This window comes from Podarcis liolepis (genome assembly GCF_965112155.1).
Source record: "Podarcis liolepis genome assembly, chromosome: 11".
NCBI classification, from domain to species: domain Eukaryota; kingdom Metazoa; phylum Chordata; class Lepidosauria; order Squamata; family Lacertidae; genus Podarcis; species Podarcis liolepis.
Genome location: NC_139565.1, coordinates 40608314 through 40620745, shown reverse-complemented (window position 1 = coordinate 40620745; position 12432 = coordinate 40608314). Strand labels below are relative to the sequence as shown.

General features: G+C 44.7%; 2 protein-coding genes across 2 annotated transcripts in view; one reads left to right on the top strand and one right to left on the bottom strand.

Annotated features, from left to right (window-relative positions):
• Positions 1-1029: 1029 nt before the first annotated feature.
• On the bottom strand, positions 1030-12386 carry DIMT1 (DIM1 rRNA methyltransferase and ribosome maturation factor; the record flags this gene model as incomplete). Its single annotated transcript, XM_083465494.1, has 13 exons — positions 1030-1489; positions 2768-2874; positions 2997-3060; positions 3685-3749; positions 4880-4972; positions 5102-5225; positions 6733-6782; positions 6883-6976; positions 7068-7129; positions 7862-7948; positions 10242-10315; positions 11925-12078; positions 12252-12386. The coding sequence occupies 13 exons, from the start codon at positions 12384-12386 to the stop codon at positions 1447-1449; spliced, it is 1152 nt and encodes a 383-aa protein (XP_083321620.1). The 3' UTR covers positions 1030-1446.
• Positions 12066-12432, top strand: part of IPO11 (importin 11) — a 72937-nt gene continuing 72570 nt past the window's right edge. Inside the window, exon 1 of the mRNA XM_083465221.1 lies at positions 12066-12187. The gene's annotated coding sequence lies outside the window, so the exon portion shown is untranslated. The remainder of the gene's footprint in view (positions 12188-12432) is intronic.

Genomic DNA, 12432 nt, shown 5'->3' with positions numbered 1-12432 from the left:
TAATTAGAAGAGGCACAAGCTTTTCTCTTACCTCTATCCCATCTCTCCTTAAAAAAGCAGATCTGCCTGGAGCAATTGACTTGACCCTATCTGTGATATATAAGAAGGAAGTCTTCCTTGCTCTGAAAGGAGGACACTTATTAGTTCCTCTGAAAAGAAAATTAATGATGAAGTAAATGTGTTTTCCAAAGGGAGAGTTATCTCTTGTCATGTGAATATCCTGCCTTGAAATCACTTACTGGAATAGAATGAGGTATTTTACTAGTCAAATGTAAGACCAGCTATGAGGACTATCAAATGCTGGTGGTGCCATGATAATCTTATACAGTGGTACTTCGGGTTACATACGCTTCAGGTTACAGACTCCGCTAACCCAGAAATAGTACCTCAGGTTAAGAACTTTGCTTCCAGCGGCCCCATTAGCCAAAGTGGTGCTTCAGGTTAAGAACAGTTTCAGGTTAAGAACGGACCTCCGGAATGAATTAAGTACGTAACCAGAGGTACCACTGTATGCAGTTTCTACACAAATTCCTTACCACAAGGAAGAACCAAGCTGACTGGTTGTTCATTTATAATTCTTTCTTAACCATGGATGGAATATCAAGTTGCACTGTGTTATTGGTTTCCACAAGCCGCCTGCATTTGACTTGGTCCAGATATACAAAGCCTCAAGGAGTTGTATCTTCTTTTACTAAACTGCATATTCAGGGGTCACATTAGGAATCTGAAAGAGCATGGATACCTCTTGATGTAACTCATACACACATCTACTAAACTTGTAAGTTAATGCTACTTCAGGTAAGAAACTAGCAAAATGGAGATGAGTCTTGAAGCCAATGTGCACAACCCACCACATCACAGATCAGTGGCTTAGAGTTGAGGTGCTTGTAAATGTTGAATGTTTGTGGAAAACACTGATACAAAAAGCATTGTTTATTGCAATGCACCGTCTAAGAATGACTACAGAACTTGACACACACACAAAATCTAAGGAGTGGGTTTGACAATTAAGAGAACCTAGTTTACATCTTGGATCATGAATTCTTTAATAAAGGAATAGTATCTGGGTTGTAATATCAAACATAACAGTTGTTCTTGGTTGGGGTCCTTTTTCTTGGGAGCAGGTGGTCACTGTGGCTTAGGCAATGCAATAAGAAAAATAAAAGGTGTATTTCAGGAGACCCTGAACATGGCTGGAGAGTTTCCACTCTGCATCACATACATTCTCTTAAAAAAACCTCCAAAAGGAGCAGAGCAGAACAAAGGCATGGTGGCGATTGGCGTTGTCCTTGAGAACCCATTTTGCACCAATGGGGTAATTAAACAGCTGGATGCGCATGTGCAGCATGGCACACATCATCTCGGGTGAAATTCTGATACCACCTTTAGATAGTTCAGTTCATCCTTACAAAAGCATTGCTGCTCAGCGTCTCTTCCATCTTCCCTTTAGGAAAAGTGGATGCCTTTTGCGTTGAAGCCATGCAGAACACTGGAAAATGAAAATATTCATCTCTCACTGACATTTTATATGACATTAAGAGTGCCACTTGTAGGTGATCCTGGGTCCCTCTGTGTCCAATTTCCAAGGCAAGAGAAAGTTCTCTCCTCTTTTTGTGCTCCTGCTTCTGAAGTCTTGGAACCAATAACTCTAAAACTCCCAATTTCACTACCGCACCTACTTCCTGCTACCCTCGGAACAAGATCTGTGGCAATTTTGTTTGTTTAGTCATTCAGTTCCTGCTCTCTCCGCCGCCCCCCCCCCCGGAAGGAGTCCAGTTGGCATTGGAAAAGCAGGTAGGGATATCATTTAAGAGCAGTTGGCAAGATTTAGGATATGGGCTTGTATAAGACTTCAGAAGCAGTAAAGAACCATCCAGGATTTCTGGTTTCTGCTTGGAGCCTGGGAGAAAACACCTAGTCCTCCTTTCCTCCGCTGAAATCACTGCAGCCCAGTTCTATGGTTGGGCCAAGATGGCAGCCGTTCCTACAATCATCAGTCCAAAGGACCAGATGACAAGACCCCTCCTCTCAGCCTTGCTGATGTGGTCCAAAGGAAAGCAGAAATATACATTTGGCACCAGCTTGGCTGCAGGAAGGAGGTGTACAAGGCAACATTCAACCATCTTAGGGTCACCACGCAGGATCTGTGTAGGGTGTACTTAGCCTTTTAGTCTCTCAAAGATGTCCCATAAGGCAGCAGAGGTTAATGGTTACGAGTTTTCCTTCTGTCAACAGTTTTCCACCTGTCAACCTCCGAAGGTACCCCATCTGCCCCTCACTACTCTCTACAGCACATGCAGAAACCACCTTTCTGACTGTTATACGCACTATTGGTCTCGTCCACTCAATCTGCCAGAGCCTGTCCTAACTCCCCAAGGGTTGGAGACCCGCTGGCTACCCCATCTGGGCTTGGAAAATAACAGCCTGCCTCGTTTGCAGCTAGTGTGGCAGAGTAGTAGGCACAATCGTAAAAGCTCCCTTCCCAACCCCCAGGATGTACAATTTACACATTGGGGTCATTCATGTGTGCGGACCGGTCTCAAGCGCACTTCCTCTGACATTGCATGTGTGGTAGGAAGAGTGGCCTGCCCAACTGGTAACACACTGCAAGGAAGGCAAAGTGCAGAAGCATCTAAGGTATCAAGGGGAATCTCTCCCACCCCTGCCCTCCACACTTATTTTTCTTTTCATCTTGGAAATAGGAGGCCTCTGTTTAAAGGAGAGCATGCAATGCACCAAAGCTTGAAAGAAATGCCCTTGGCTTCACCTGATGAAGTCATCAATATCCATGACTCGCGCACGTTTTTCTGCATAACCAGAGTCTTTTAGGATTCCCTGAATGAAACTTCCAATACTGAAATCTTCTGGAATTTCCTGTCAATACAAAACAGAAAGCAGAGAATTTTGCTTATACAGCATGTATCAAATAAGTAGCAAGACACTGATGCTTACATGAAGCTTGTTTGGGGGAGGTGGAGAATGCTTGAAATGCTTACCAAGTTATTTTGTGAACAGTGAATCCGATAATTCTTTTCCAGCAGCTTTTTCACAGCATTGGAACTGAGAAGAAGAAAGTTACAACATATAGATCTTTCGGGATGAGGGTGGGCAAATACAAAATTCCCTTTTCAAATCCATTTTCCTCCAGCTGGAGCCCAAAACATCTGGAGAGCACCAGATTGTCTCCAGCTGTTTTGGACTACAATTCCTATCATCTCTAACCACTGGTCCTGCTAGCTAGAGATGATGGGTGTTGTAGTCCAAAAACAGCTGGAGACTCAAATTTGGGAAACTCTGCTCTAGTCTATATATCCATGAGTGCATTCTAATTTGTCTTGGTGACTTTTGGCTCTCAAGCTCCCTTCTTCCACAATGATTGAGATGGAAGAAAATGCTGAGAAGCTAGGTCCACCACCTTCTCCCTCCATTCTCTGCTCTTAGTTAATGAAAGATGGAGTGACAGGACAATTCTTAGCAATCGAGTCATCTGGCCTAGTGCTTCCTATTGTCCATGAAACACACACACTTCTTCCAAGGTCCAGAAGAATAACACCCCACCCAGTCTCAGTCCACAATGGTGAGCATGATTAACAAGTCAGCCAAGGAGAAACGGTTGACTCTTGCAGGAGGAAAGAGACTGCCTTGCAGCACACCAAACATTTCCTCCAATATGAGGTAACTTACTTAAAAACTGCAGCGAGTGTCTTGTTTTTCCTGACAAAGACTATCCTTAGTAGACCATCCCACTCCTGAATAAAAATTAAAAACACACTTTGTTTAAGCAGCCTTTTCAGAGGAGTTTACAGAGCTCCTGCTACCCACCACGCCTCCCCATTGCCCATTTCATTATGTTTGGGTTCCCATACATCTCTCAAGTACCCCAATCTCGCCTCTTCATTTTCCTTCTTCAATCTGCAGATTAGCTGTGTGTCTGCCTGTTTTCAAAATTCTGCATCAAGGACAGAGAACCTGTGGCCCATCAGAAGTTGTTGGACTTCAAATCCCCTCAGCACCAGCCAACATGGCCAACCGTCAGGGATGAGGAGCGGTGTAGTCCAAGCAACAGGCTGCCCATCCATTTACCTGCTAATAGCATATGGCGGTATTCAAAATGTGTTTAACCCCGTGAGAGAAGCCACTATGAAAAGCCCCATTCAGGTTTTACAAATTTCTCCCAAGTCACAAGGAATGTGCTTTCAAATGCAGTATAATCAAGGCACACTTTGACAGGTCTCTACGTGGATACTCAATATTTAAAGACTTACATATTGCAACAGGTAGAACAGAGGCTGATGAGGACTCTGGTTTTCAAGGTACCACTCTGCTTTAGCCTCAGTGGAAACTATGAAGCCTTGGCATCAAAGCTTAGCACCGTTAGCGCTTTTCATTCAAGCTAATGAAAGCTGCCATTTTACCACAAGGAAGAGATTAGCCCTCCTCTTTCCTCTCTAAAGGCTAAGCTTTGTTTTGCCAACACCATTCCAAATCACAAAATAATGCTCCAGAGAAGGCTCAGGTGCACTCTGAAGTTTCCACCTCATCATCTTGCTTTCTTATTAGTAACTGATGTTAACAAGGTGCGAAGCAGGGATGGGGAGCCTATGACCCTCTGGTTGCTATTGAACTCTAACTTCCATGATCCTTGACCACTGGCCAAGTTGGGCAGGGCTGCAGGGAGCTGGAATCCAAAAACATCTGGAGGGTCGCAGATGCCCCATCCCTGGTGTAAAACGCTAGGCAACCTTCACAACAATGGTTGCTCAACTGTTGTTTAGATACTATCTTGAGGAGAATATTCAAAACAATACATTGAGGACCTTTACACATTAACTATGAAAGATGTTTTCATGCATATTATATTAATATCGATGTGTCTCACCTGAAAATTGATTGGCGGTGGAGGGTTCCTTGGCTCTATTCTCACAACACTGGATTCAACTTTGGGTGGCGGTTTAAAATTATTTTTCCCTACCTGTTAATCATTATAAAAGTTAGCTCTCAGGGAAAATAATAATAATAATTTTCAGCCTCTTAAAAGCTTGCTTGCCCACCCTAGCCTTTGATCGACAAAACCAGTTTTGCTATTGCTTATTTTCCTTACCTTCATCAGATGATCGACGCGAGCTAATAGCTGAGTATTAACAGAGAGTCTGCAATATAAGGGAGAGCCTGGCTTTGCGACCAAGCGAAGAGCAAATTCTCTTTGAAACATGAGGACTGCGCACCTGGAAGTTAAAAATGAGTTGCAAGCATTGAGCCATACAGCCTTTAAACAAGGCCAACAACTTAGGCAACACTTATTCATCAATAGCCTACGTACAATTATGACTATTAAGAGGATACAGACAACAGTGAATGTAACAGAAGCTCTGATTAAACCCTGATTTAAAACCATTTCCTTTATTCATTTACTGCCTCCTCGCTATGTTTAAGGCAGCTGATGACAATATAATAGCAACAAACAAATACCTGACATCTCAATGACAATGGAGATTCATTTGACTGGCACGTCAGGTATTTATTAATTGCTTCCATCAGATTTATATCTGTTAATTACTGATAAAACTAGAAACTTTGTGTCAATATCTATACCCCCCCACCCTGTATTGGAGAAACATGTATCTTTTTCTGTCAATCATTGTTTTTAGTCCCCACCCCCAAATAGTACTGTTTGAGAGAACTGCAATGCATATAAAGATTTGCAGGTGAATTCTAATGAAAACTCAACTTGGGAAATGGGATGGAAGGGCAAAAATAGGACAACCACCTTCAGTCTCCAAATGTCAGACTCCGTGGGGAGATGTCGAGTGACAATGCTTAGCTGTTTCGATTTCAAGAACAAACAGCTATTTGTGCACGATCCACATAGATCCTTGCATCTTAGACATACTAATCATAACTCCGAATGTAAAAGATGAAAGTGTTTTTAGCATTCTAGCTTGACAAATTGCTCATCATTTGTTTTCTAGATCAGTTGGTTGCTAATACCAATGCACTGGGTTGAAACCAACAACGCATGAGTAGATTCCTTCTTGCTTAACAGGACTTTCCCTTCCTCTTCATTTCCTGCACTCCCCGACCCCCCAACACCTTTTGAGCAGACTGGGGTGAGGGAGAGCATATGGGGTCTGCAGAGAGGAAGGTGAAGTCCTGTTGTGTTAGTCAAAGTTTGCTCTGCCCAGTGCAGAGACACCACTGGATACAAGTCATTCTCCATAGTTACCGTATTGGCCTGAATATAAGCCTCACTTTTATTTCCAAATTCCGACAGTGAAAAGTTAAAGTGCGGCTTAAATTCGCGACCTTACAGAAATGGGCTTTTATGATATCGCTGCTGAAACAGACATACGGTAAAACAGAACAAAAAAAACTTTCTTGCCAATTTGCGAGCTTGAGACTGTTCATTTGCCATTTACGGGTGTGAGTGCCTGTGGAATTGTAGCGATTGAATAGTGATTTGTGATTTTAGCGATTGTACAGTAACTTTTGCGGGCTTGCAAGATCAAAGGCTTAAACTGGCTCGGAGTTACAATTCTACCAACCGCAGCAATTTGCAGCCTGTAACCCAATTTTAAGTGAGTGGCTTATATTCGGGTATTGTCTCCCCCCTCCCCCCGAATTTTAAAGGTGCAGCTTATTTGCGGGTGTGGCTTATATTCGAGCCAATACGGTAATTATGTGTAAAAAAAACACCTAAAATCCTAAAATCTATTAGATACAATATAGTTGTACCTGAAGAAAGGCCGGTGCAGCAGTAGCTTAAAAACAAAGGGAGAGGAAATCTGAAAACAAAGGAAGAAGTGTTAATTTCCTGGTAGATTTATTCCTGCAAGCCATAAATTATATTGGCCCTTTCCCCAAATCGGTTGGTTTTGCCCTTACTTGATAAGGCAAGTTAGCCACACAAGCATCAAAGAAGGGCAGGTCACTTTTCAACACATCTCCGATCTTTATTTCAAGTTTGTTAGCCAGAGGCCTGGGACAAAACAAAATTATTCCATTAATACATTTCCAAGACAGGTTCTAGGTGAAAAACAGAGTGTCATTCCACCGCTTTTTGCACTTACGTGCCCTGGACTCTTTTCTGAAGTTCACCAGCAAGCTTTACGTCCAATTCACAAGCAATTACCTGAAAAAGAATCATATACAAATCACTGCGTATATGATCCATACACATTGTAGAAGGATTTTGTACCTATGTAGAATCATGATGGAACGTGAGCTGCGTAAGAACCAAGTGTTTTATAGAAGCATTTTCATTTCATTTATTTTATCTGATTTCCCCCTCTGAAATGAAGCCCAAAGTGGCTAACTGCATCATACAAAAAACAAATCTACTGATTTCAGCAGATAGCAAAACTCTATAAATCTGCTGATGAAAATGTTATAATAAGCCTATAAAGAAAATTTATAACCAAGACAATTTCAGTAAACAATCCAAACAAAATTCAGTAACATATCTGTAAAGAGGGGGATAAAGAAATACAAGACACAGTTTGGCCAAAAAGATACACATTTTTATCACCAATCCAGCACCTAGACCATTAGTTTAGTAGAATGAAGGAGAATGGTAGAAGATTCAGAACAGACAAGAGGAAGTTCTTCACACATTGCACAGTTACAACATTTATACTCTGTGCTTTAGCCAAAAGCTTCTCTAAGTGGCTTACAAAAATAAATTCTAAAACCATCGTCACCATCAGGCTCACAAAAATACCTGACAGATGAGGAAAAAGGGGAAAGCAAACTCAAGCATAGGATCTAAGAGTTCTCTCTATAGTGCAGTTCTCTCCCCAACTCCCCCAGTAGCCAAATGTGAATAAAAAGAGAAGAACATCTTTATTACTTGGAAGTTCTTTACCTTTTTCACTTTTTCTAACATTTTTACTGTCATGTTTCCAGTGCCAGGACCAACTTCTAGAACAACATCAGTAGGGTACAAGGAAGCCTGAAAGTAAGTAACATTGGAAATTACATGAAAAACTGGCTTTAGAAAAGCAGCAAGTACAGTAGTACCTCCGGTTATGAACGGGATCCGTTCCGGAGGCCTGGCCACATCCTGAAAAATTTGTAACTGGAGGCGCCCTTCTGCGCACGCAATTGAGCGCTTCTGCGCTTGCGCACATGGCAAAACCCGTAAATGTGTTTGCCGCGTTCGCAACCTGAGGTTTACGTACCCAGAGGGATACATAAGCAGAGGTACGACTGTACTTGACAGAAGTACTAGCTTGGCCCATATCAGATGGCACATTAAAGTAGCTCTGATCCAGTAGTCTGTAGGAGGATCAGGACAATGAGAAGGGAAGTCATCATCTTGGCTTCCATCTGGTGTTGAAGAGCCTGGTGCGCAGACCTAGTTGTCACGTCAGCCACAGACCTTCATGCCGATCTGGAATGGCCACAACTACATGCCTGGCTCGTGAGAGGCGACACCTGAAGAATATTGAGGTTCAATGACAACCTCAACCATTCTGGCTTCCCATCCACAGGCTTTTGTGTGATAGGCATGGAGGAAAGAAGTTGAAGGTGTCTTTGCCTTTTTGTAGGAAGGCCCAGAGCGGGATCTTCAACCAAACATGTTGAGAAGACAAGAAGCCACCCTTAGAGCAATCCCATCTAAGCCACTCTCCCACCCTTATTAGGTTCTCATCATTTAGCAAGGTGCTTTTTAATAACAACAACAACAACAACAACAATAATAATTTATTATTTGTACCCCGCCCATCTGGCTGGGCTTCCCCAGCCACTCTGGGCGGCTTCCATGAAACCAAAAATACACTAAAATATCACACATTAAAAACTTCCCTGAACAGGGCTGCCTTTTTGAATCAGATGGTGCTTTTGAGGACACCACCTGTTCATAAATACCGAACTCGAGACCTACACAGAGTTCTCAGGATCTGACCAAGCCTTCCCCTGAGCATCTGAATAGTAAGGCTGCAAGCTGTTTCACTTATTATTTGGGGCACAGACACACAAATCATTTTAAGCCATTTTACACTAAATGAGTGGCATTCAACTGAGTTTTATTCAGCGAAGAAGTATTGAAATTAATGAACTTAACTTAGTCATATTCATTAATTTCAGAGGCTAAGCTCCAAGTAAAACTTAGCTGAATACCGCCAATGTTCTTAAACTTAAAGTTATACTTCATTACAGTGGTGCTTCGCGAGATGAAATTAATTCGTTCCGCAAGTTTTTTCTTCTTGCGAGTTTTTCGTCTTGTGATGCACGGTTTCCCATAGGAATGCACTGAAAATCAATTAATGCGTTCCTATGGAAACCGCCTTCAGACCAGGTCCGGGGACAGTCTGTCCCCCGACCTCTTCTGAAGGCTGGGGGGGGGGAACAAGGGCTTTTCTTCCCACCCCCAGCATTTTAAAAAACTCCGGGACAGTGGAGGACTTCTCTGCTGTCCGGGGCGATGTAAAAGCCCCTGGGAAGGCAGGCAGGGGGGACAAAGACTTTTGCCCCCCGCCCGCCTTCAGAAGAGGTCCTGGACCTCTTCTGAAGGCGGGCGGGGGGCGAAAGTCTTTGCCCCGCCTGCCTTCCAAAGCCGTCCGGGACAGCGGAGAAACGCGCTGCCTTTCTCCGCTCTCCCGGGAAGGCAGGCAGGGGGGAGCAAAGACTTTCGCCCCCCGCCCACCTTCAGAAGAGGTCCAGGACCTCTTCTGAAGGCGGGCGGGGGGGCGAAAGTCTTTGCTCCCCCCCCCCACCTGCCTTCAAAAGCCGTCCGCAATAGCGGGAAGCGCTTCCCTGCTATCCCGGACTGCTTTTAAAATGCTGGCGGTGGGGAGCAAAGCCTTTCGGCCCCCGCCGGCCTTCCTGGACCTCTTCTGAAGGCCGGAGGGGGGGAAAGGCTTTACTCCCCACCACCAGCATTTAAAAGAGGTCCCCGGAGATTTCCCTATGGGCTTTCTTCTTGCGAAGCAAGCCCATAGGGAAATTCGTCTTGCGAAGCGCCTCCAAAACAGAAAACCCTTTCGTCTTGCGGGTTTTCCGTCTTGCGAGGCATTCGTCTTGCGGGGTACCACTGTATTTTCATACGGATGCTGTCTAATTGTTCTTCTCAATATTGTTCTTCATTTCTAGAAATCAAGCGATAGTGTTTCACAGTGTAGTCATATACATGTCTACTTAGGAGTAAGCTATTGAGGTTTACTCAAAGTGGGCATAGGACTGCAGCCTTACCCATTCACCTTTAAACACTTCTCCTTATATCAAAAATGCTTATTACCTACCTTTTCTATAATGCTGTTAACAATGAGGGGATTTTTCAAAATATGTTGACCGAGTCCAGTGTTGAACCTGATACCTATTAGTAAAGACAAAATAGTAGACAAACAAAAAGAAAAGTTAATCACAGTGCTGTTTACATTTGTTAATGAACTGCAGCATTTAATAGTCTTCAACTTTATTATAAAGCATAAGTCAAACATCCACTACCTCTTCCCATCTGTAATTTAAGAGTGCATGAAGGACCAGCTGTTGAATCTTAGAACTGGAATCAGAGTTGCAAGGGAGCCGCAAGGGTCATCTAGTATGAACCGCTGCAATGCAGGAATATACAGGTGGCTAATAAAGCCTGGGACCTTGGCGTTATAAACACCAAGCTCTAAACAACTAAGCTAACTGGTGTTTTGCTCCTGCCTAAGCAGCCAACATGGATCACTTCCTGGCCGTGGCGAAGGGGCTTGAATAATAATAATAATTTATTATTTATACCCCGCCCATCTGGCTGGGCTTCCCCAGCCACTCTGGGCGGCTTCCAAAAGAATATTAAAATATTGTGATACATCAAACATTAAAAGCTTCCCTAAACAGGGCTGCCTTCAGATGTCTTCTAAAAGTCTGGTAGTTGTTGTTCTCTTTGACATCTGGTGGGAGGGCGTTCCACAGGGAGGGCGCCACTACCGAGAAGGCCCTCTGCCTGGTTCCTTGTAACTTGGCTTCTCGCAGTGAGGGAACCGCCAGAAGGCCCTCGGTGCTGGACCTCAGTGTCCGGGTAGAACGATGGGGGTGGAGACGCTCCTTCAGATATACTGGACCGAGGCCGTTTAGGGCTTTAAAGGTCAGCACCAACACTTTGAATTGTGCTCGGAAACGTACTGGGAGCCAATGTAGGTCTTTCAAGACCGGTGTTATATGGTCTTGGCGGCCGCTCCCAGTCACCAGTCTGGCTGCTGTGTTCTGGATTAGTTGTAGTTTCCGGGTCACCTTCAAAGGTAGCCCCACCTTCTCTGAATAACTCAGAGAAGCTATGAACTATACCGAGCAGGGCACCCAAGATGGACAGGTCATAGTGCAGAGTTTTGACCAAACGTGATCCACCTGGAGCAGGAACCGACAAGCCACTCCAGTATCCCTGCCAAGAAAACTCCATGGACAAAGACAACAACAAGCAGCCAACAACAGAGCTACCCTGCTTGGTACAGGTGGTACAGGTGGCTATCCAATTTACATGCATTTATATGCCTCCAGGACGTCATACAAAGTTCTCCTTCTACCCTTTACCTTCACAACAATCCTGCGAGGTAGGTGAGGCTGAGCGATCACGACTGACCCAGTGACACTCGGCGCACTTTGTAGCTGAGCAAGGATTCAAAACAGGCTCCCTTCGTATCCCCTGTCCAACTTTCTAACCACTACCTCACAACTCTGTTTTTATCTAGTACACGTTTTATGCCACCTTTTGAAATGATGCAACAAATTCGCGAGGCCGGGCTAGACTGGGAGACGGCGGACCCTGGGCCAGCGTCACCCCGGTGACTTTGATGGCTCAGCAGGGAACCGAACCGCGGTCCGGCGGCACTCTAACCACTACACCGCACCGCCTGCTCCCTGTGGCAAGATCAGGAGTCAGGAAAGGAACCTGGGAAAAGTCAGTTCCCGTCTCCGTCCGCTGGAGTCTTTCCTCCTCTCACCTGGCGCTTTTCCTTCTGGGCGCTGCTGCTGCCTCGAGCGCGGCTGCTTCTTTACCTTCGGCATGATCAGTATCACGGCCAGACCCCCACCAGCCCACGTTGCTTTCCTCGCTGTCGCGGAGAGTTCCGGTGAGGAAGCCGTCACGCGCACTGCCTGCTGGGACAAGTAGTTTTATCTACTCAGTGGCTGAACGCAGCCAAGCCTTTCTGGCGACTACATTTCCCGAAAAGCTCCGCGATCAAGACTCTCCCATAGAGATAAGGCAAATGATAGACCGTGGGAAGTGGGTCGAGAAATTGGTCCTAGGCGCCTTCTTGAGACGGCACCTGGTGCTGGAGAATCAGTGGCAGAGCTTTGTGGCACCTCGAAAAACGCAGCACGTTTATTGTGGCTGAAAGCTCGGCCCACCTCCTCACTACACGTGGCTGGAGAGGGGACTGTGACGCGCACGTTAGGATCATCACACTTGGCGCAGGAAGTGGACGACAGTAAATGGAAAGTTGTTGA